This window comes from Sylvia atricapilla, chromosome 6 (genome assembly GCF_009819655.1).
Source record: "Sylvia atricapilla isolate bSylAtr1 chromosome 6, bSylAtr1.pri, whole genome shotgun sequence".
NCBI classification, from domain to species: Eukaryota; Metazoa; Chordata; class Aves; order Passeriformes; family Sylviidae; genus Sylvia; species Sylvia atricapilla.
Window position 1 is genome coordinate 46,654,724 of NC_089145.1, and position 24,648 is coordinate 46,679,371.

At 36.0% G+C, this 24,648-nt stretch overlaps 1 protein-coding gene across 1 annotated transcript in view; it reads right to left on the reverse strand.

Moving 5' to 3' along the window:
• Positions 1–821: 821 nt before the first annotated feature.
• DICER1 (dicer 1, ribonuclease III) overlaps positions 822–24,648 on the reverse strand; it is a 63,410-nt gene continuing 39,583 nt past the window's right edge. Inside the window, exons 16-29 of the mRNA XM_066321811.1 lie at positions 24,162–24,301; positions 20,464–20,643; positions 19,425–19,638; positions 19,190–19,343; positions 18,433–18,615; positions 18,020–18,125; positions 17,748–17,923; positions 16,691–17,474; positions 15,143–15,298; positions 11,145–12,027; positions 8,838–9,106; positions 6,123–6,285; positions 5,950–6,025; positions 822–5,656 (exon numbers count right to left, since the gene is read on the reverse strand). Coding sequence (XP_066177908.1) covers positions 5,491–5,656; positions 5,950–6,025; positions 6,123–6,285; positions 8,838–9,106; positions 11,145–12,027; positions 15,143–15,298; positions 16,691–17,474; positions 17,748–17,923; positions 18,020–18,125; positions 18,433–18,615; positions 19,190–19,343; positions 19,425–19,638; positions 20,464–20,643; positions 24,162–24,301 — 3,650 coding nt within the window. The 3' untranslated portion in view covers positions 822–5,490. The remainder of the gene's footprint in view (positions 5,657–5,949; positions 6,026–6,122; positions 6,286–8,837; positions 9,107–11,144; positions 12,028–15,142; positions 15,299–16,690; positions 17,475–17,747; positions 17,924–18,019; positions 18,126–18,432; positions 18,616–19,189; positions 19,344–19,424; positions 19,639–20,463; positions 20,644–24,161; positions 24,302–24,648) is intronic.

Consider the following 24,648-nt stretch of genomic DNA (forward strand, 5'->3'; position numbering starts at 1 on the left):
TTTTCCTGCAGAAAATTTGGGTGATGTCTTCTGATTTGATTCACTTGCTAGAACTGGGAAGGTGGTGGCTGTGTTGTCATCCTTACTAGCCTTACACACTGGAGTCTGAAAGGCCTTATCCTCTTAGGCCCCTTTTCCAAACCCCAGAAAAAGCTATCACCATGCCTAACAGTAGCCCAGCAGGTTGTTCTCTATAACTTAAGACAAAATGTGTAGAAAAAGATGCTCGCTGCAGATGCCAAACAAGTGATTGCTACATTGTGAAGTTTTCAGAAAGACTCCTGATCTTTGTCTGGCAGGCCTGATTTGTCTCCATAAATATGCATGACACTACTGTGTTAGAACATTGTACAAACACACTGCCAATATTCAGGATAAGCAAAATGCTAACAGAAAACAAACACAAAAATAATGAAATTAACATTATTGGTGCTGAGACTATTAGCTCATATTAACATACTATTCTTAAAACATGTGCCAGTCATGCACAAAAACCTGTGTTAGAGAACCCTTGTGCTCTGGGGCCTCCCAGCTACAACAGGCATTTTGCAGGTATAATGCTCAACACAGAGATCAAATTGTACTACATACACCATCATTTTAAACCTGAGTGTCCCTTAAGAGTCTTCACATAGCTCTGAAGACAGTTCATTCATCAGAGGAAGGAGACAAGCAGACTTGTCTTTAAACAAGGTGAAGAAATATTGTTTTCACAAATGTTTTCACAATATTTTCAAATTTAGACTGAACAGCAATTTTTTGTAAACTCTAGAAGATTTATAGAGATTAACGGGAATTTTAAAAAAAGCAAAACGACAATACAAGGTGAACAGACCATAACTTTATTGGAGATATACTCAGCTACAATTATTACAAAAAACTATTAAAGGTAATTGTGATCCATAAGGTGCAGATTGCAAACTTCTGCAGCATGATTACAGTATGAATGAATTACATTTTATGTCCCTTAAAGACAGCTGCAGCATGTGATGGTAAATATTTTATTGTCCATCAAATTATATTTGTTATTCTTTCTACTTGATTTTAACCATCTTTTCAGTCACACTATTTACAATAAAAATGCCTGCAATTTCCAATTATTGTTCACAAACATTTTTCTCCCCAACTTGCTGCTGCAGTAAATTCTGAGTGCATCTACAAAGCAATTAAAGTAGTCTGTGGTTGCCATTCAAATAAAAGAGGGAAAACCCCAACAACTTTATTGGATGGAATTTTTTTTTTTAAGAATTGTAGTTAGCTTTGATAGAAGTTAAAATTAACTGCTAGTGGAGTATACTACAATGACCTCTAGATATTTGCTAACATAATTCATATTGAGTTACAGCTGATATTTATATTGCATTTGATGGTCATGAACTGTAGTGTTTAAAGTTTAAAATCTAATACGAAAGTAAAGATATTAACTTCTTGAATATTAGAACAATTGAAAAAGGATCAATGTCAGTAATTAAGTACCAAAAATCAAAATGCTTCTTGCTTCATTCATATAAAAAATACAGAGATTTCCATGAGAATGTGTTCATGGGGAACCCCATCCAAAACAAACCCAGAATACTGTCAGAGTCAAGTGCAGTATCACAGCAGATCACAATGCTATTTGTCATTTTTGGATTGCGTGTGCTGCTGTGACTGGGATACAAGGAATTCATTTTCTGTACATATAAATGCATAGAATATGTAGCATATGTTATGTCATATGCAGTAACATAAACCCCCCACAATTTCCAGTTGATGGTTCTATATTTGCTCACAAGGAGGAAAAACGAAACTCTCCAACAAACATACAAGCACAAGATCTGCAGGTATGTAAATGAATGCAGTTCCATTGACTGAAACGATACTACATCAATCTGCACCAGCTGAGGATCCAGCACCTCATCCCTGGGCCACCACTATATTCCTCCTCAGCACCAAAACTGGTTCTTGTTCAAGTTCTGTACTTGGCAGTTGCAACATACTACTGTATAATGAGACTTAAAAATAATAGGCTTCTATTTTTTTGTATGGACTTTAGCAGCATCAAGCTGAACAAACACTTCAGAAGTCAGTAACGGGCACTCAATATTCAGACTGGACAGATTTAGTTGAGGTTGACCAAATTACCAGGGGCTATCTTCTCCCAAAAATTACATTACATGTGTAAAATGTTGGTTTGTTCAGAGATAATTACTGGAGTGTCAGTCAGAGGTCATTCTAATTTTAATTACTTCACATAACAGTAAAATGATGTAGTAGAAAAATAATAGCTTTAAAATACAATCAAGAGTTGTTACACATCTTTGTTGTATTTTTCCATGAACAGTAAAAATGCCACAGACGTTACAAATGACCTATTTAAGTTGTGCAAGTAAATGACACATTGCAGGCATTAAAAACTATCTTTTTCAAAGTCATTAAATCAGAACAGCAGCAAGGCCAAACCACATTTTTCCTCTCTGTTAAGCATTTTTTCCTTGAAATGAGGTAAAGCATGGTACCAAGTGCAATGCTTATTTGTGCTACATGAACAGAACAGCGCAAAAAAAAAAAGCCATAAAAATAAAAACGCAGCATAGTTAGGAGGACTGTTTAAAGTACAGTATAATAGGACTTAGATAAAAAGCCCCAAGGTTCATGCCAATTATCTCCCACACTATTTATGATGAGCCTGTGTGGTTGCTTTTGAAGATGGGCTGCAACAGTTTGCTTACACTTGTGCTTATAGCATGTCAAGTGATTTCTATCCCAACCTTCAAATGATCAGATTTAGGTCTTTAATAGCGTACACTGTCCAGTATCAAAATCATATCAACTGTAGGGTAAAACACACAGATGTATAACATGGAAACTAATATGGATTTTCTGCCTCAAAGGATAAAAAGTATTTCAATGAGGTCACACTGGAAAAAATCGTGGCATTTAAAACGCATTTAAAAATGCATCAGAGCAGCAGAAACTACTTTATAGTCAGCCACTACACATTTCGGATGTCCAATTCATACGCTTTTATCTAGTAACAAAGTGATCATTAAACTGTTCTGAAACACAGAGTAGGTTCAGCTGACTTTGTCTGCACCCAAACACTCCGTAACCACTTCACTGCTAACAATGATCTGAAACCCCTGAGAATCTATAACCTTGTAACAATCAGTAAGAATTCTAGGCATTCAAAGAATAACTGAAATTTTAGCTTTTCATAATGCAATTAAAACTACTTAAGACTTTCTAGATGGTTTGATTTAATCTGCTGATTGATGTCTGGCCAGACACACAGAATTGTTGGCATCAGTAATCATGTATTTTCACTAAGAAACTTCAGTCCTACCACAAAGACCAAACTATAGCTTAAATCACTGACCTTTTTTTTTTTTTTTTTTTTAGTTTTTAACACAGATAACACAAAGCAATTTACATTTGAGAATTTGGACTGCATGTTTTTATATTCCATATCAATATATCATCTACACTTGCAGTTCTTATACCTCCTTTCATGACTGAAGTACCAAACAAATACCAGACTTTTCTATAAGCTAGTATTTTAATTCTTGGTTTGACTCCTATAACAAGCAGCTTTCAAATACAACAGTTCTTTTCACAGACTGAAAAGTGACTGAGATAGCAAATATATGAACTTTTGAAAACTGTATTTCAGAAAAGCTTAATGTCTGCCCCTTGTCACTAAGGCATTTACTTTATTTTTGTTAAGAAAGCAAGAGCTGACAGTTTTTGTTTTGCTTTAGTGTGCATTTGTGAGGAAAGGAATAGGGTTTAAAAGCAGAAAATACAGTATTTGTTTGTAATTTAGTTCATAAGACACAGCATCAAGTTCAAACTATTGTGCTGGAAAATGTTAGAACACCTTGCTCTGCTTTCTCAAACTTCAAGCATAATTAACAGGGCAAAATTGCAGCAAACCTCTACTGATACTGGTGGGAATACAAGACCCACAGCTTTTTTTAAAAGGTAAATTAAGAGGTATTATAGTTACAGTGCAAAAAATTAAAATTTCAAGCATAATATATAAACATAGCACCAAAACAGAAAAAAACCCAATGCATGCAAAAATAAAAAGGAAAAGAAGAGAAAAAAAGAACTGAGGTATTTAAGTGAAGAGTGCCTACAAAAATCTAATTAAAGAAGTATAGGCAAAGCCTAAAAAATACAAGTATGATTTCCCCCCACGCTCCCAGTAGACCAAAACACCAATGAGCTAGTTTCTCTAAATTAAGGACCTAAATCACAGATGTATCAAAAGTACGGCAGTTATTTCTCAAACATCAACTTTCATGTTATTTAACAGCACAGCTTTGGTAGATGAAATATGCATGCAACTCTGAAAAGTACAGTAAGAAATTTACGTGGAAATATCTCTAAGTGTAAAGGTGCTCTGTTTGTTAAATACGTAACCAATTGACTATAAAATCTGCAGCATATCTTAGGTGTGATATGTCTAAGGTTATTTTGTTAGTGACAGTTTGCACTGTGCAATTATTTGTTGCTGTTTCCAGTATTGGAACTATCTAGCTTGCAGGTTTGTGTAAAATTGGAATTTTAGCCAAAGACCATATTTTGTTTATGGTATAAAAAAAACTGTAGACTAACCACCTCCTCAGAATTGTTAAAAATAACCTAATTACATATATATGAATATAATTTCTATTATAATCCTGTAATAAGTCACAGCTATAGTAATGAGTTGTACTGTAAATATAGAGCTGTATCATTGTAAAATGCATAAGAAAATGAAGGGAATGTAAAACAGTTTGTTCCAAAAACGATCAGAAATTAAAGATTATTAATGAGGGTTTATTTATTTTTAAGGCAAGAACCTTTTTTTATGCAAGACTGTGTGGCATAAGGAAACCGAAGTTTCATTCTACCAGTATGCCAGACATTTCAATTAAAATCTGTCCCTAACAAATAAGTGCAATAATGATTGGGAATGCCATCTTAATGTAAAAAGATGACATGGAGAGAAAAAAAAAAAGGAAAATAAAAAGGAGAATACTGGCACACTTAATCTTTCTTATACCAAATCATCCAGTACAGTTTTTCAACTGCTTTATGACTGGCACTAGTGCACAGATTGAAGAATTCCAAGATTACTATATATATAAATCTAGCAACTGCATTAGGCATAAGCTCCCTGGCCTTCTAATACTAAGCAAAGCTGTACTGACAAGAAAAGTAAAACAAAAAGACCTGACAACAATTATTCTGAACACTTGCTAAATGTCATCATTAAAGCACTCTCGTGATTAAACAAAGCAGAAGTGAGGAAAGAAGACAAGATTGTGTTTGCGCAAAAAACTATAACTACAATTAGTTCCAAAATTTTATACATGTTAAATGTTTTGTTATCTATTCTGGTATCAAACAAACTTTAAATTCTGTCTTCCAATTTGTTCCTCTCAACGTCAACATTTTTTTGAAATTTGCTTAATTTGTGTGTTATTTTTTTCCCTATTTCATTTATTTTTAAGAGGAGTCTCAGCTGTTTGGGACCTGAGGTTGATTTGCTTTGAGGCTTCGTAGTGCTCTTCTTGCAGCTGCAGATTTGGCAATCCTGTAGCTTCTGCCAACACCTTTAAACTTTCCCTTTCCTACAACTTCCACTGTAACTCTGACCTTTCCATCGTAAGTTCTTTCCGCAGGACTGCAAAAATATACACAAGAATTACTTACTGCCAAGGAAAGGTAATGTGAAATAAGAGACTTACATTCTTTTTTCTACAGAAGTTAGAGTAGTAAAATTAAACAGAAATCATTACATTTCTCAGAAAGCTATGCAAGAAAAAAAAGAACAGTGGACACAATGATGATTACATTAGCTGCTTAGTGCAAAAGAAATTACAAGTACTTTGTGACATTTAAAAATTCACTGTAGCTCATAAGGCAAAATTTAGAAACACTTTCTGTCAGTGTGTATGGAAGAAAGCATATTCTTACCTAAATTTGGCTGTCTCTGGCTCCATTTCCAGCAGCTCTCGCACTGGGGAACGGGGCACATTAGCAGAGAATTTTTCTATTTGGAAAGAAAAAGTGAAAAACAAAAATTAGCTTTGTTCTTTTCCTAGCAGATGGCACTCAATTATTAGTAATTTTCTGAAAGCAGGTAATACCTATTAGTGGCCTCATCATTGGATAGTACACTTGCCAAACCATTTCCAAAGACATTCCACTATCCATATAAATGGCACCAGCAAGGGACTCAAATATATCCCCCATGGCCTTTGGTACTTCAATGTCTTCCTCTTTTTCTTCATCTTCTTCAGACCTTCTGAGCTGTTTGCAATTAAAAAAAGACAAGAGTGGGAGAGAGAGAAGAGGTGGGAAAAAGAAATGATTGCTTCACTTATGGTAAAACAAAGATTTTCAGAAATGTAAGCTCTTTTATATATATCCTATATCCTGTGATACTTCCATTAAGTTTTTAATTGACAACTTTCCAGAGCAAAACTGTTGTTTTATTCCCAAGTGAAACCAAGCTGCTGGTTGTTATCATTTTTCAAATATGGAGAAAAAAATCCCATAGTGTACAGGGAACTTTTATACTTTGTAAATTCCTTCTGTGATAATTCTGTAGGATTTCACCATGGGTCTTGTTTTTCCCAATTAGAACCAGACTTCTATCAGTTAATACTAGGAAGCCACCCATAACAAAGGAAGAGTTCCCACATTACATATTTCCCAAAAACAGACTTAAAAAATCTCCAAGTCCAGTCTCTGGATGAAAGTTGCATGTACCTCTCCTTACCTTATTCACCCCTGAAGACAGGCATGAAACAAGCACTAGTAAAACAAGACCTTAATAACTGAAAAACAACACAACCAGACTGACCTAACAGACAAATGTAGGTGTTTAAGTGCAGCAGGCAGTGTTTTCTTCTATGCTACCAATTTACGACAATAATCTATCCTCATTATCAAAAATAAACTTTCAGTGTACATCTTAAAGGTCTTGAGCTGATCTAATCCTTTACTAAAATACTTTAAACACATGTAATATACATCTGCTTAACTACAACCAAAGTTACTTGAAAACAAAGATTTTGACCATTATGCTACTCTGCCTAAAGAGAAGAAAGGTTCTGTCAGTCTTCTCCCCCAGCAGCTAGCCTCTCACTCCATTTGGGGTTTAAAATCCAATTCAGTCCTCTTAAGAGTGACGATAATACTTCATACACGTGTTCCACCCAATTTCTACCTGAAGTAAATCAAACAAGTAGTCAGACCTGACACATACAGCAATACAAACTGGAATCTTGACGTTAAAAATCAAGTTCAACTGTTTTAAATAGGGTACTTCATACTAAGTGTAAACTGAAGTCCTTTTGCATTATACTGAAATAACAAAAGGAGAGAGAACCTAAGAGCTGTAAGGCAAGGGACAGATGTTTCATGAGTGAAATTTGAAAAAAGAGAAAAGCAGATGACGTGGAGACACACATGGAAACCAGTCTAGCTGGCACAAACTGCAGAAACAAAGACTCTTACATTAAGTGATGAAATAAGAGTTTCAGTAATTCAGTGCCAGACCAAGATAGGGAGCAGGCGTAGCGAGAGTAAAACAAGGATTTTATTTGAAACAGCTATCACACAATTTGGTTGCAACTTTTGTGAAAGTTTCTTTTTGCATACTTGCAAAAACTGAAGAAAACAAAAAACACCGTAAGCTCTGAAAAAAAGTAGCCTTTTTCCTAGCCTTTTCACTTGTACTGTGGAGAAAACAAGAGAGGTAAGAGTTTAATCCTCTAACATAATTTATATTATCTAAACTTCAGTGACAAATTTCTTACTCAATGTTTCATGATTTTTTCCCTTAAAACCTGGTTTTCACTCTGCAACAGAGTGCAAGGGCTGTGAACATATAAAAGTGACTGAAATATTTTGATTCCTAAAGTTTTGTCTATCAGGGAAAAGTACTTACTAAATACAAAAATAACATGCTTATTTAATGCTGGCATGTTGTCAAAAGGAGTATTTTTTAAATGACCGGTCAGTTTTTCAGAAGACCAATTACTATAAACATCTATTCGGTAACACTTTTAAAGAAGGATAATGAGAAATCCATCTCTTCCAGATCCTGATTAGAACTTGACTCACAAGGTCCTGCTCTCACAGATTTCCTATCCAGCTTATGTAAATTAATTACTTTTACCACATTCGCTAGAAAATAGAGGTTCATTATCATCAGCTTTCCTGCACAGCACAAAACATGACCTGGGTTTGCAGGTCTTCAGTGAACTACTTTTCAAGTGGCTGACTTCAAAGATGCATATTATGTTTCCATGGCTAGCAGAATGCCTTTAGGAGCATGTCAGACATACTTGAGTACAGTGCAGTAACATCTCCAGTAGAAATCGTAAGAAAAAAAGGAGAAATCTCTTGTCAAAGTACTACATTTAATAATCCCAACATTGTGCCAAGATAGTTTTGTTGATGGTCTTGAATGGATACCCTACCCTGAGTCAGCACTACATGATTTAGCAACTCTTCCCCTCAATTTTATGTTGTAGTAGTGCTTCCTATCAGTTAGTAAAAGCAGCAAGCTAAGTGTGTCCTGCACAGTCCTAAACCAAGAGCACAAAAATGACTAAAATCAAGTGCCACAGAAAAACCCAGGGGCAAATGGCTTTCTAATTAATTAATTTCTGTAGATTCTAATTGATCTTATACTTCCTAAAGGCTGTATTTTACTTTGTGTATCGCGTCCTTTTATTACTGGGAGCCTGCTTCTTTGGCTGCTGTGTGCATAAAACATCATAAAAATGCTAAGAAATCCAGTGACATGCTTCAAATCAGATACTGAACGTATTTCTTTTACTTCCACTAACCTCAGAATCCATTCCTTGCATTTCATTCTTTTCCATTTGAAACTGCACAAAGTCATCAATAACATGAAACAGTTCAGGAGAGACAGCTTTGAAGTACTTGTGGTAGTCATACTTTACAGCTAATGATGCAAAAATGGTATTATTGACTAGAGCAGATCGTAGGTCAGTAAGAACTCCTGGAGAGTGTTGCCGTGGGTCTTCATAAAGGTGCTTGGTTATGAGGTAGTCCAAAATTGCATCTCCCAGGAATTCTAAGCGCTGGTAACAATCTTAAAGCATTGGAAATAAAAGAATGTACAACACCACAATTAAGTTTAACACACACATTCTTTCCAGGCTTTCTGGATAAGAAGTTTGGTACAGTGCCACGTAAATTCCACAAGCTAACCAATGCTCAGGGAAGACAATCTGTTTTTTAAAAGTAGTATCCTTGTGTTTAAAGAGATTGCTAATGAAATATTAAAAAAAACACACCAGGAAAAGTAGGAGCTCTATCTAATAATAAAGCCAATTTTGAACCAAATGTTATTTGGCAGGCTAGAAAAACAGCTGTGTTTATAAACAATGTTTTTACTCAAGATCTTCACATGCTGAGGAACATCAAAAAGTAAATTTAACAGATTCTGCCAGCAGGGGCTAGTCTGAAAACTGTAACAGCTAAAACTAAAAAAAAAAAAATTAAAATAAACAAACAAACAAATAAATTAAAACAAATACAAAAATCAATGTATTAAGAGCAGGGGAACACAAAATCTGAGCATTTTGACTGATTTGCCACATACTAAGACACCTTTAACAAACAGCCCTATTCAAGATATGTCTTTTAATCTAGAAATTAAAATCGTCAAGCCTTTGCTTTCTTCACAACTGACAGGGGCCATGGGAATAGAGAGCTAAGAATATCTATTTTTAGAACATAAACAAAAGCAAAAACCCTGCTAAATGCAAATATGGGTAGGTAGGTTGAGCAGGAAGAAGACAAACTACTACAGAAATTACCATGAGAGCAAATTGACCAGCACTAAGTTGCTCTTAAAGCAGCTGAACCCAAGACGCTGCCAGATCTCAACCGCCAGCTACTCCTTACAGACAAAAAGTTACAGGTAACAGCTTATTCACAGCTGTCTCACTTGGTAAATAGAAATTAAATCAAAAGTTTTCCTACAGTTTGAACAATGTAATTTTAACTGGACACTATGCCTCAAGGTTTCTGAAAGCATATATCTAAAAATGAAGGAATCATTTATTTTCAATACTTTTTGTGAAATATTTGTAAAAAGTAAATACATATGTGGATAATATCCCCTACAACAAGAAACCAAATGAGCACTTTGTGTTTTGTCAGAACTGTTTTTCAATGTAGCAGCATTTCAAAATTACTTATTTCTTTAATGAAAGCAGAGCTTTCTAACTCCTTGGAAAAAGGGTCCAATTCACTATGGGGAAAAATTCAGACTGCTGACTGCAAAGAAATCTGCCAATCACTACAGCGTTGGAATATTACCATGCTTTCCTTTTGATTGCATATCATTGTAGGAAAATATTCCAGTTTTAGAACGAACAAATATTGTATTAATTAGTATAAGCAAGAGCAATTAAAGATCACAGAAATAGCAAATTTCTACCGCTATAAAATCTTTTATGAGATCATGTTCAGAAACATTAAACATTAATCTGAAACTAATATTTAGTCTGATTTAGTCAGTTACTTCAAACTTTGACTTCAAATATTTACTCAATAAAATGCCTAGACTTAAATTAAGATTTTGAATTTACAGCTTCAAAAGGAAGTCTCCACATTCTGCACTCCTATAGATTATTCAGCTAATAAAAGCTGTAGCCTACAGTTCATCTTTAGAAGTACAGAAGTATAACATTCTTGGGATTCAATTACAGAGCAAATTTGCTAAATATATTTGGAAAATATGACTGCTATTTCCTGAAGTACACGGCAATTTTCCAGAGTTCTACAAGAACTTACTTCCATTAAATGAGGATCTAATGTCAGTCATACACAGCTAGTGACAGAGCATTAATCACTGATGCTGCTTCTCGAAACTTGGTGAGGTCTCAGAAAATATACTTTATCTCCATCAAGTCAAATTATGAATAATCACTGATATACAAATTGAGCAATTATCCCCCTCTAAATAGTGAGCAAAATACTCTTTTCTAAGATACTGTATTCTAGGACTACTGTAATATGTGATGTCTAAAAAAAGTCTATATATGGAACACAAGATGCTACTTTTCTTGCTTTTGCAATATGGAGAAAAAAAACTATAGAGCTTCTTGAAAACAACTTACCAGTAATGGTATTATAATGGTAAGAGGCATGAGTAAATGCCTGAAGAAGATAAGCCTTGTTCTTAAAACTGTAATTTATTTTCTTCTCGAAGTTTTCAAAACCAGAAATAAGGTGGTTTAGGGTTTTTTCAGCATCTGGGTGATCAAACATACACCTTGGTGGAATCTTCAAACAGCCATACTCCAGGTCTTTACACAGAGAAGGCTCTGAATTAGCTACAGAAGCAGAAACAGAATTTGGTGAAAGATTTTTCTGCTCACTGTTACAGTTCTCTCTGGTAGCACAAAGAGTGCCTTCCCAATCAGTCTTTTTAATTACAGGGAGCACCTTCAGCCCCAATGAACACAGGAAAAGCTGAGCAGCTCTTTCACCACAGCTGGTCAGATAGCAGCCCAACAGGGCTTCCACACAGTCTGCAATGCTCTTGTCAGCAATACACTGCTCTGTATGCAAGTCATAGGAGATCGACTGTTTTCCTGCATCAACACCACAGTTTTCTTCCGATGGATTCCAGAAGCCCACTACAAAATCATCCTCTTCAACAGCCTTGCTAGGATCCAGATAGCACATAGCATCCCAAGAGCTATAGTCAAAATCATCAAAATCTGATGAACACTGAACATTACCCATGGATGACTTTTTGGGTGCTTTCCATTCATAGTTTGAATCAGTGGTTGAAAAGTGTGAGAGTGAAATTTTCTTCACAAAAGCCCCTGATCCCATTAACATATTATCAATGAATTTGATATGCTCCTGATCATACTCCAGAAAATCATCTTCAAAGTCTGTTTCTTCCTTGGGCAACCTCCACATAAGGTCTTCATTCTCTTCATCATCATTATAATCATCAAGTTTACCATTTGCCAACATGTTTTCCTTTGTCTACAAAAGAACAGAAAAAAAAAAAAGGTGCTGAAGAGGGAAATGAGACACTTTTACTGCAGAAAGATCAGAAAACAGGATTTGAGAAGTATCTCCTAACAATAATACCAATTTTTTAATATTCGTAAGTACATTGTGTGATCAGAAGCACAATACAATCTCAACTTACACAAGGACTGGAATACAAACTCTTTGTGACTAACCTACAATAGCGTGCATTCTACACAAAGTACATGCTGCATTTCATAGCAACCTGTGCTTGGAGGCACATGAGGCACACACAACGAACTTTTTATCCACTAAACATTATACACTTGCACACCAAGGTAAACAACAGAAAATTCTAAATTAACAAATACTAGAGAGCATAAGAAAGTTCCAGTTGCATCCTTCTCTCAAGCTCCTAAGTAAGTCTGTTACAAATGTTGAATCAATGCAATTGTGAAATTTTTTCTACATGGAAAATGCATTAAGTGCAGGTTTTTCAGGTGTTGTTATCTTTTTTTACAGGCTATTTAACTAAAAATAGAGAAGGCAAAATCGTCATCAATTTTCTAATACTTACATACACACGCACAACAGCAAAATTAATGATGTCTTATGTCTTTTCCCTCCTCATATTGAACAAATTGGAATGGACTGACATCAATTACAAATTGAACACAAATATTCCCAAACTATATAATTCTTTACAATTTGCCATGGCCCCTATACAGGAAAGCACTTAAACATATTAGCTAAATGCACTGGTAGTCTTCCTAATATCAAAAGGACTATTAACGGGCTCAACACAGCAACACTGATGTCAGCAAGAATTCTGCCACTGAATTTGATAGGAGCAAGATCAGATTCAAAGCACTTTCCTGGACTAGGTCCTGAAAGCCAACAACATTTTCAATCAAGTGAAACAGCCTTTATCCGCCCTGAACTTATTCATGTTGTACTGTAGGACTCAGTCACTAAATACTGCAAATCTGTGAACCAGATGCTACCACGGGGTTGCTTCCCTTTGGGGAAAATGCACACCCATCCAGAAGTGTGGATGGGTGGCAGCTGTAAGGGGAACTAGGTAGCACTTAAAACTGTCTAACAATCAAACAGATCTCACAGGCTTAGTTAAGTTTAGTAATGAGAGCAAAGGAAAAAAAAAGTGGCTACAGAAAGTTTTAGTTTAGACATTCTGCTGAAAGAACTCCTGCTGCTGTCATTACCTATCTCACACACACACAGAAGGGACTTCTGTAACTTAAATTGATCAGAAAGATACCAAAACTGGATTTAAGACAGTTATTTTAGGTACTTGTAGTAAGATAAAATGTAAGGTAAGATAAATTTAACCAGTTTCAACAAGGACATGTGCTACTTTTCTCTTGTTACACACCACCCATCACATTTACTACTGAAGTAACAAGAAGTCTCTGAATGAGACATGCCTGAATGGATGCTCCAAAACCAGATTTTGGCATCTGTTTTTAAAAACATGGAATAAATTGTAAATTTTTATTGTGGTTTCATTCCCAAGTTTCTTAAAAATGAAACTGTAAATAGAAGGACAGCTACATGAACTATCCACACATGTACTTCATTGTACATTAGAAAAAAACTAAGGGATAAAGATGAGCAGTGGCTGAAGGAAACAGAAAGCAATTCTGATAATTTTTATCATCATTAGCATTTAAAAAAAAATCATTGATGAACCACAGAAGAATGATTTTTTTCAAATAATACTCGACCAACTTTCAGGAAGTTATTGTCAATTAAAAAGGGATGCAAAATACATGCCTAGTGCTTTTTAAATACTCTTTTGTAAATCAGCCATTTGATAAAATGAATGAAGAAAAATTCTTCCCCTTAATAAAGCTTCATAAATACTAACATTTGACTACTAAGTTTTAGTAATAATTTGTCGTAATAAGATCTCTATTTTCAGTTATAGACCATCAGCCCATGGATGGAGAAAGACATTTACATCCAAGAAAGCAAAGTGTCCACTTGGCACAAACTCCCCAGCCCCACTATTTAGTTGCATCACCTCTGCATTGTGGTCTGAAAAATAAACAGTGACTATCACAGAGGCCACTGAAATGCTGTGGAAAACTGAAACCTTTTAAAAACCAACAATTAGCTCCAGACCCAAACACACTATCTCATTTGCTAAAAGGTACAGCAGGGAGTTTCTCTGAAATGCAATCTTGGCACAGTATAGAACCACAACAATCATCAGGTTGTTTTATTCTGCAATAAACATTTATTTGCAAAGTACATACACCTAACAGTACTCTCATGTGCCCTCTGGTGGTTCTACAGCCTGAGTGTGGTCTTCCGAATGGGGAAAAAGACATATGTCCTTCCACCTCCTTCTCCTGAACTCCAAACCACTCCGGAACACTTCAAGGCCATGTTACTGACTGCTATATGATCACTGGTATTTCTGAACATGTCCTGTTCCTAGAATGTCAGGAAACAGAGTGAGCATTTCCTCATTAAGATTTGTCATTGTGAAGCACTTGGTAAGACAGTGAGAGTGTCAGATGCTGAGGGTGCTTAAGCCAGCACTGTATTTCACATCAGAAGCAGCTCTCAGTATATTGAACATTATCGCTTTTACAGCTTTTCTCAGAAGCAGCTCTCAGAATACTGAACATTATCTCAAGCCAGTTCTACTCTTCACTCTGCCTCAGCACTATGAAAAACCAATTCTTTTTCTTATATTCTATAAAAGTGAACTCCTTATTTATTAAAAAGCAGGCAGTGCTCTGCCTGAACATATTGCAACTAGTGAGGAAAATACCATTTAAAATTTCCAACAAACTTCTAAAAAACTCTTGGGAGCAGGCTAAATATCAGCAGAAAAGCTTTTCTCCTCTGCTTCTCCATTAATATCTACACTCAATATCGGATGATGTGCAATAAATTTCCTTACTTCAGGTTCTGGTTAGAATCAGTTTTCCTCTCATTTTTTCATACAAAAGTTTTAGAAAGAAAAAAAAATATGGATTTACGTTTTCTTTGCTGAAAACAGTAAAATAACAGGGGGGGTGGTGGGATGACGTAAGGATGAAAGAATATAGACACTCAAGTAACTACTCATCAAAACAGTTAAATAAATTCATACCATTTCATCTTTCTCCCACTTGTCAGTGTTGCTCTTGTCCTGATTTACTATGTAGCCAGGAGGAAGCCAATTGACCGGGGGATCAAAAATCGAAACCACCATGCGACTTGGCAATCCTTTCTTTTTTCCAAGGCGATACAAGTTACAGTTGCTGACCTTTAAGAAGAAATTTCTGATAAAGCTTTGGACACACATTTACATAAACAGGCTAAAAAGCAAAAGAAGCATACAAGAAAATGTTATGTGTCAAGCTGGGTCGTGTATTACTATGCATTTTCTCAACTCTCAAAAGGGAATTCAGCTTTCATAACACAGTAGAACGCAAGCAAGATACACATCTCCCCTTTTTTTTTTTCCTGAGGCCAAGCATACTTAGGTGTGACTGTTTCACTTAAAGAAGTTTAATACAGTACATTCTCCTCACAAAACAAACTGATTGCTACTTTTAAATTAACAGTAAACAGAACCTGTACAAGTCATTTATTACCAGTATAAATAATCATCATTCAGACTATATTTGAAATGAAAAATTCTTATTTATAGGTAGATTGACCTAAACCTTGGCAGTATAAAGTATTAAAACAGTTCCATATAACACTTATCAAGTCATAATCCAGATGTTATTTTGACAGTGTCTAAAATGATTTTAAGTATTTTAAAGCAAAGGGAAAAAAGCATTCTCAGATATAAATATATGTCCTTTTCAACTATCAACCACTGATCTTTTTTTCTCTTTTTAAATGCACTTTGCATGTTTTAAAGTCTTGAAATTTTAACCTGAATATTCAATCACTTCTTTTGTTTGAACAGTGCAACTTATTTACCCCTCCTTATTCTCCAAGATTAAACTATACAATCATTTCATTTTCAGAGTGATGCATTTTATTAGAGGTAGACAATTAATGCCTTGGCATTTAATTAAAATTATCACATCATGTGGAAAAAAACCCAAAACAAACAAAAGTTTTCGCAGTTGATTATTCTAGCAGCAGCAGAACTGAAGACTCTGCTCCCTACTGTATACATTTACTCTAAAATACTTTCAACAGTTTTGTTGCAGCAGCTCAGTAAGGTTTTTTTGTTGTTTCATTTTAAAGATGCTAAAAGTTTCACGGGAAGTATCTTCTTGAGGAAACAAAGGAAAGGTCGAGTAAAGCTGCAACCTAAAGCTCTGTGCTGCTAATTCAATCGTTCAAGCATTGCTGCTGAAGAGCTTCTACTCAATGCAGCTCTAGAGGTTCAGTGAACCAAATGTTCCCACTAACCCAGAACTTTTACTTTCATTCAGTCCTGTTCTTTCTTAGGTTTGTAATCAGCTGGTTTAGATTTCAAGCAGAACTGCTGAAAAGTTTCAATCAATCACAGTTATGGCAACATTAAGCCCACAGTATTGTATTTTTATTCCTAATACGCATGATACTCAATGTATAATAACAAAGCTGCGGAATTAAATCAACCTGCTCCCATTCAACCTTCCAGCAAAACTTCATGTATATGGCTGGTTACAGCATGCCTTTTACATAGTATGACTGGATTGCTACTACTCACTTTTTTGCTTCTCATGTATGACAGCCGTCCCTCGTGAGCATCAGGGTAAGTGCAAAACAAGTATGTAGTGATGGCATGCTTTAAAAATGAATCACCAAGCATCTCTAGCCGCTCCAGGTTAAATCCATCACTAGCATTTGAAAGAGTCAAAGCTTGAAGAATGAGACCAGGATTAGGACCAAGAGTTTTTGAGGAGTACCCACTGCAAGGGCTCTTTTCAGAATCTGCTCTGTCTTTTGAAAGATTAATAGCTTTTGAAGTACTGGTGGTCACTGCCATTATGGGGCATTCATCTGAGGTAGATCTGTTAGCATTTCCATCAAGGGATTTATTACTCGGTAGAGTACATTCATTGCTGGGCTTGGGCTGGTTCTCACTGTTGTATAAATTCTGAATGGGATATGAGGTAGTTGGTTGTACAGGTATTTCCTGCCTGCAGTAATTCAGCTGATTTCCTTGGCAAAAGTCTCTGTTAACTAAATCACAATTGCCATTGGCAAGATTTTTATTATAAGAAACACCATTAATTGCTGCAAATTCTACCGAGACATCAATTTGGAGTTTACTGGGTGACTCATTGAGCAATGTTCTGTAACTCACAGACATTTGGTCATGGTTTTCTGCAGAAGAGGTTCTAATAGCACCTTGATGTGCAGCATTTTCAGGGACTACAATTGTGCTGTGCTTACAGTAATTTTCATTCTCTACTACAGAGGAGTTAGGAAGAGAGATGAAGGACTTGCTGTCAATAGACTTTTTCCATCCAAAGTCCAAGTTGGGATATCTGTAAAGATAAACAGGAGGTTTGTTAACAAAAAAATATTAGCACAAGACAAGAAGACTCTACATGCATATACACGTTTAAAAAGAGCCACAGCCTTCTCAAAAGAACAGTGACTGCAACATGTAACTTCCACCTCTCATAATCAAGTATTTGGCATGAGAAGTGCCATGAGTTGAACAGGAGTTACCAGTTTTATAATTCATGCCAATAATAGTTGTTTCCTCTTATAAGTCAGACATCATATTGAAAAATATCTATTGAAAAAATACATGCCTGAAATCTGCAGGAAGTGATTTAACCCCTACACCAGCATCAATGGCTGTTTGAGCTCTCAGTTCCTCTGCTGTCAAAAGGCAGTGTAGGCGGTAAAGTATGCTGGGGAGGCAAACTGCTTTTCTCCACAATGATGCTGGAATAGGATGTATAGCACAGAGCTCAGGAACCAGTATCTGGCAGAGGAGGGAGAAGTAAACAATTTTCCTTGTAAAGGTAGCCACCAGATCACGATTAAGAGAGTGCATTTGAATTAGATGCTTCTGTTTTACCTGTTTATTCTGCAAACTTTCCCACTTTGCTTTCCTCTTCTCAGCACTGCTTAGTGGGAGTGCTTTTCCCTTCTGATTCAAATGGCGAGGAGTCAAAAGATTAAGTCTAAAAACCATGTGAAAATACTGTGGTGTAAGTACATAATTAATGAATAGAACTTACTAGCCTAAACTTTAAGTTTTTTAGTATTCAACTTAGATGCACTATGAAGTGACAGCACCATTACCTCTGGGGAAAAAAAGACTCAGTTCATAGTTTGTTTTACACAAGTATCTCTCAAAAAAGAAAATCAGTAATTATTTTGGAAGACTCAAAAAGGCTTAGCTTTATCCCATATTTTAAAGAAAGGAAAAAAAAAAGGCACTTTACTGTCGAACTACAAACATTAGACAGAATATATGACTGTTGTTACCTTGAAGATGTGTGGTCCACATCCAGCAGTGGCTGGTTCAGATTGGTAAGGTCAAGATTATACTTTGTTTTATAATATTCAGCAAAAGTTTCATATTCAGGGGAAGGGAATTTACTGAGTGGAGTAAGATCAGTGTATACATCAGCTACATAGAATCGATGAGGCTGATCAAAATTTCGATAGCTAAAAAAAATAAGTAAAGCTTTTATTAATTTCTTCATGTTTTAACATGAAGATTAACAGTTAAACAGCATATTTGAGTTTATTGGTTAATGAGGGTTCTTTTTGTTGTAGGAAACATTTATCTAGCTAACTCAAATGCTAAATGAGAAATGTGCTTTAAGACAAAGATGAATGAAGTCAATCTATAATCTGTGAAATTCCCTCTACAAGATAAATAAGATAATTAAATTAATTAATTTAATACAAAATCAACTCTGAACAACAGTAATGCTACAAATGATAATTTCCTAATTCAAAACACCTAACAATTAAGTTTGATAATTTGGCTTTTTAGCATGTGGTCTCCAGTGTGGTATTCTACATCAGTAGAAACTGAGTTCCTCTGCGTACAAAGACTGTAATACCTCATGTCTAAACTGGAATTTTAACCAAGTCATCCTCCAAATAAAGTTAAAATACAAAACCTCAAATATATAGCAAGGAAAATTCACAAGCCTTTCAAGTATATTAAAATTCAAGCTAAACTGTGCCATAAATACAATAGATACACACCTAAACCATGTAGAGTACTCACCGTGGAATGATAACTGCATCCTGGTAATCTTCTAACTTGAAAATAAAAGGCGTTTCTTTCGTATACTGCGTACTGGGAATGCCTGTACGGGCCTCAGATTTCTCAATGTCTTCCATAAACTTGAAGTCAATGTCCAAAGTGCTGGAGTCATCAACTTAAAAAGGAAAATGCATAACTCAGTCTTCTAGGCTGAACTTTTCTGACAAGTTGTAAATCACGAAATTTTTGTTCTTACCAACATTTAGAGGTAGAACACAATAGGCTGAATCAGCTTCTGTAGGTTTGAACTCTAGTGCAGGTTTCTCAAGACGAAGAATATGTGAAAAAATGTACTGGTGGAGTCGTGTTATCAACTCAAGCATTTGCAGAGACAGAGTAAAACCAGATTTCTTAAGCTCAATGGATATTGTAACCTCTCCAGAGCGAGTATACACAGGAAAGTGAGGAATCTAAACATGAACACAATCAAAAGAAATCACAAAAGAAAATCAAAAGTGGGAGTCCTTTACAGAGTATTGGCTGTTCGTTCAGATTCTGAGGTAATGCTCAACTGACCCTACAGCAAATCAGATCAAATAGGATCAGAATTTTGACCTGTGATGACCCTTCAATGACAGAAGAGACTCTGTATGTTAAAGAATGACAGATTTGGTTTTTTAAACAGTTCTCCTCGTGTTTTACAGCTTTTCTCTTTAAAAAAGCTAAGTAGAAAAGGGAGTATTTTCTATTATGAAGAAAGAAATGTGAAAACTAGCAATATTCCTGAAATGGCTTCCTATGTGGACAACAGAAAAAAATCTTCCTCAGCTGAGTCTCACCAACAGAAAATGCATATTAGAATTTTTTTGAAGAGATGCCAATTTCAATTAATATGCCCACTTTTTATGCTTCTGCTGCCTACTCAGAATGCTGTGAGTACTTGTTACCATAGCTTTTGCATAAATAAGGTAGTGCAGTGCAGGCCACCTCTGTAGCTGGTATGTCTATGCCTATCACACCTCATATGAAGGAGGAGGGACATCTTTAATTTACCAATGAAAAATACTAAATTTCTAAACCAGAAGTTCAGCAAAAATAGATTGTTACATCTCTAAAGACAGAAAAAGAAGTGGAGACTCAAATGGATGGATAGTGCTGCTTATTTTCTGGAGGTTACTTGATACAAGCATCATTTATGGTAATTTCCAACTCTTCACTCTATTGGGTGGGGAGTTAGCGGAAAATAACAGGTTGCAAAGCATGCAGAATAAGGAAAAAAAAAATAGATTCCTTACTTGAGGTATAGGTTTGGCTGTCAGTATGCCAAAACATCTTGTTGTATCCTCAGGAGGATATAGCTTTCGTCTCCTGAAGTTGAGCTCATCAGGTAGAGGAGTCGTTAACACCATTCCTATTACATACAAGTAACAGGGCTGATCAGGTTTGGGATAACTATCCCTCAAACACTCTGGAATCTGAAAAAAATAATAAAAAGAAAAACCTTAACATGATAAAAAACTCAGCAAGCTTCGCCTAGTTATTATTCTTTGAATAAGTTGTTTTAGGTTCATTTGGAAAAACACTGCTAAAAATAAAGAACAACAAAAAAATTATTCTGGGCTCAAGCAGTGTTTTCTTTCTTAAGCAAAAATGTTTGGCCAGCAGCCAGGAGACTTTCTTTGTCCTCAGTAGGTGAGCTGGAGAACAGAGGGTGGCTTTTCGTAAGACAACTTACCAAAATTCTAAAGGAGATTTACTAACAACCTGTCCTATTGGTCCTCATAAAGTTCCTGTAACTTTTCTAGTAGCTACTGGAGCCCAAATATCTCCTCTCAAAGTTGAAGATGCCTCTTCATGTGGAACCATTCCCTCAAAAAAAGGTGGGTGCTTTTGGATATGCCCAGTCTCAAAAGATTGCTAAGGTGACATGCTGGTTGATGGGGAAGGAAAAAGCAATTGAAACTCTGATACTTCCCTGAGAGTTTATTAGGACTGGAACTCTGGAAGTTGTGGACTGATGAAGAAGGTAAAATACGGGTGTTTGGGAAAGAAAGTCACCATAGGTGCTGCCCCAACTCTTCCTCTCTACCTTGTAAGCAATGCCAAACCCTACCTCTTACCCTTGGGAGCAAGTACAGATCATCCCTGTTATTGACTACTTGAAAAACAAAGGAATATTGATTCTCCCTGTAACTGAGTGCTGCATTACCATCCATAATGCCTCACCCTTCACTAAGGAGGCATGAGCCAAGATGAAAGAAATAAGTGATCAAGCTGGAGAACTATTTCAATCTATGCAAATATGAGATTGGTTTGATGGATCAGAACCTAGATCATGGGTTACTACTCTCTCAAAGTCTTTAGAGCTTAGAGGATTAGGAAAGTGCTTAGCACAAATTAAGAGTTGCAACAGTAACTGGATTTGTATTTTTAACTGTTGTCACTAGCCTGGTTACATGCACAGTAACACCCTTATTCATCTCACTTTTCCCCTCTGTTTGCTACACTTGTATCATCACCATGGGAGAAGACAACCACATCCATGCTCCTCAAGGTAAAGGTAGAACCCACGGGATGGAATGTCATGAACAAGTAAAATGTAAGGAGTGTTTCTCCATTGCCTCTTTGAAAATTAGGGTTTGAAAAAACAAGTTTCAAATTGCCTCTAACAAAAGCCTTAAGAAACTGCTTTGTTTTAGAAAATGAAGCGCCCTGTTTGAAAACTATTAATATAGCTTGTAGTTGATACATCAAGCAAGCAAGTAGCAGACTTTTGTTAGGTCATGAGAGCCCAGCCGATGAACTTTAGGAGGTAGATGTGCTGCTGCCAGTCTCAAAACCCTCTTATGCCAAGTGCCCAACCTACCAGAGGTGCTACCAAATCTACACAGTGCTAGAATCTCTGCTGTCTGTGCTGTCCTACACGGTGAGGCTGCTCATGCCCCCTACCCTCATGCTGGTCCTACTGCCATGGCTCTGCTCCCTCACGGGCAAGCCTGACTGCTCTGGGAAGGACTTCACTGGAGAGACAGACATTGCACACAGGTGGTGCAGATCTCCCCCATCACACTCTGTAGGCCAGCACTGGACCCACTGTAGTAGTAGCCCCTTTCCTGTGCTTCTCGTAATTATGCTGGGCATTTTCCTATTTTCTCTCTTTCCTTCCTCTTTTACAGAATAAAAAGCTGCATTATCACCTTGGATCAGACCATTTAACCTTGTTTAATCTTGCTTTTTGGTATGCTTAGAACCTTCCTTTCTGCAGTAGTGGATGGATGCAAAACATGCCACTCCTCACTTTAAGCAGATTGAAACAATCTTTAATTCAAATGTCTGCATTTAACCAGTAATACTACAGCATATTTTATGTCCAAAATCTTTGGAACTTAACAGCAGAACAGGAAAAATAAAAGGTAAAAAGGAAAATGTGCATATTCAGAACAGAACAGAACAAACAAACAAAAGCTTGACTGAACTTACAGTCAAGAGTTTAAGAGATTCTTTTTGCAGCAGAATTGTTTAGAAGTATCAAAAATGTTTTGATACACTTGGGACAAACACATAAACAAAATTCAATACACAGCCCCTTTGCCCAGGCACTACACTATATGAGTTTTTCCATTACAATTCTAGCTTGCAGATGTGAATACTTGCAACAAGTGCTTTTAACTCTGCTGCTCGTATTTCTCATAGATGTTAAGAAACTATGCTTTACATTTGGTAGAAGTTCATTACTTTGCAGGTCTCAAAATGATCCTCCTGTTTATCTAAAACTAAATTGCAATACATGTAGTCCTGGATTTTAAAGTTACACTGCAGTAAAACTATGGCCTTGGCTTAATGGAAAATTACTCATAAATTTAATAACTACATTAAACCCAAGAGGATCTTGCAGACCTTAAATATTTGCCAAAGCTTCTTTTCCAGATGTGAGAAGTTGGGACAAAGGCAAGGGAAAGTATTCTTAGCTTCCCTATAAAAAAAGAAATAACTGAGAAAGAATGATGCATCACTTGACAAATCAACTCCTCTGAATGAGATACCATAATCTTGCATTTTATGAATCACCCCCTTCCAACAATCACTAGTGAGGTAAGAGGGCAAAGAAAAGCACTTGTAACAAGAAATACTGTGCAAAAATGCAAACTGTGCATCTTTGTGAAATGCAAGGATTATTAGATTCTATATGAATTACCTGTCCTATTCAAAGGACCTTACATGTCCTATTCAAAGGACCTTAGACAGAACCTGTAACAACTGCAGAGGAAAAAAGAAGGTTCCAGAGCAATTGTACAATACTCTGACAAAGCTTCTTTTCTCCATTTTCTCCTGAAGTATTTCCAGTTCTCCCACAAATACCATTTAAGTTCAATTTTACAAACTAGTGTGGTTGAAATCTATTGTAACAGACTGTGAATACATTACTTAACACAGACCGTTTCAACAGATGAAGTATAACATACAGTATAATATTTAGAACTGCTTTAAAATTTAAAAAAAATAGACATACACTTATTTGATATTCTAAGATTTAAACCAGGAATGACAGAATTCTGTGTTCAACAAGGAAACCTGACAAACTAAACCAAGCATCAAAAAAAACCCCTCTAGCATATTTCTGTATTTAGCCCAGGGCACATCTCTAGTGTTCAATTATTTGTCCTGAAAGCCAGGAATAAGATAAAGATTTTACAGATTATTAATGCAGGAATATTTTCCTCACAGTTATTTTCATACTAGGCAAATAAGTATTTGCCAACAAGCCCTATAGAAAGTGAATACTCTTTGAGCTTACAGGCATGCCTCCGAAGCATGTGGTACCATAAACTCAGGTAGCAGTGCAGGCTTCCCCAGAATTAGAACAGCAAAGTATTTCCACTGTAAATACAAGGCTTCTAAAAATTTGTAATCAGCTAAGAATAAGACTTGGCGATTCTGTCTTAGTACACAAAGCATTAGATCAGAGATCTGGACAGCAGTAAGTGATACTAACAGCTTTAGGATAGCACTGTCTTCGTTTTGTAGAGCCTGGCCTTCCTGGAACACTCGTTTCCTCTTCATCATGTAAATCAAGTTCCTCCTCATATTTAACCGTTTCTTTACCAACTGGCATCAAATGATCATCCAGTTCACCTGAATGAAAGAGTACAAAGAAATAGCATTATGAGCAATCAAATCTTGGTTCCTTCAGATCCTACACAGTAGTGAGATTGCTTGGGAAAACACCTCACATGTAAGGTCTTAAAATACATGGACTACTGCAAAGCTACAAAAGTGCAACTCTGGGGAAAGAGCGAGAGACTGAATTTTGGGCAAAAATGCTTATTTGTAGTAAAAAATTTTATGCTTAATTACAAAATTGAAATCTATAACTTTTGTCATAAAATCATTCACATGGAGTTACACAAAGGGAGAGGGAAAATTTGTATTTCTCTATCAGTCTAAGAAGCAAATTACTGCTAATAAATGTGCACTTGCAA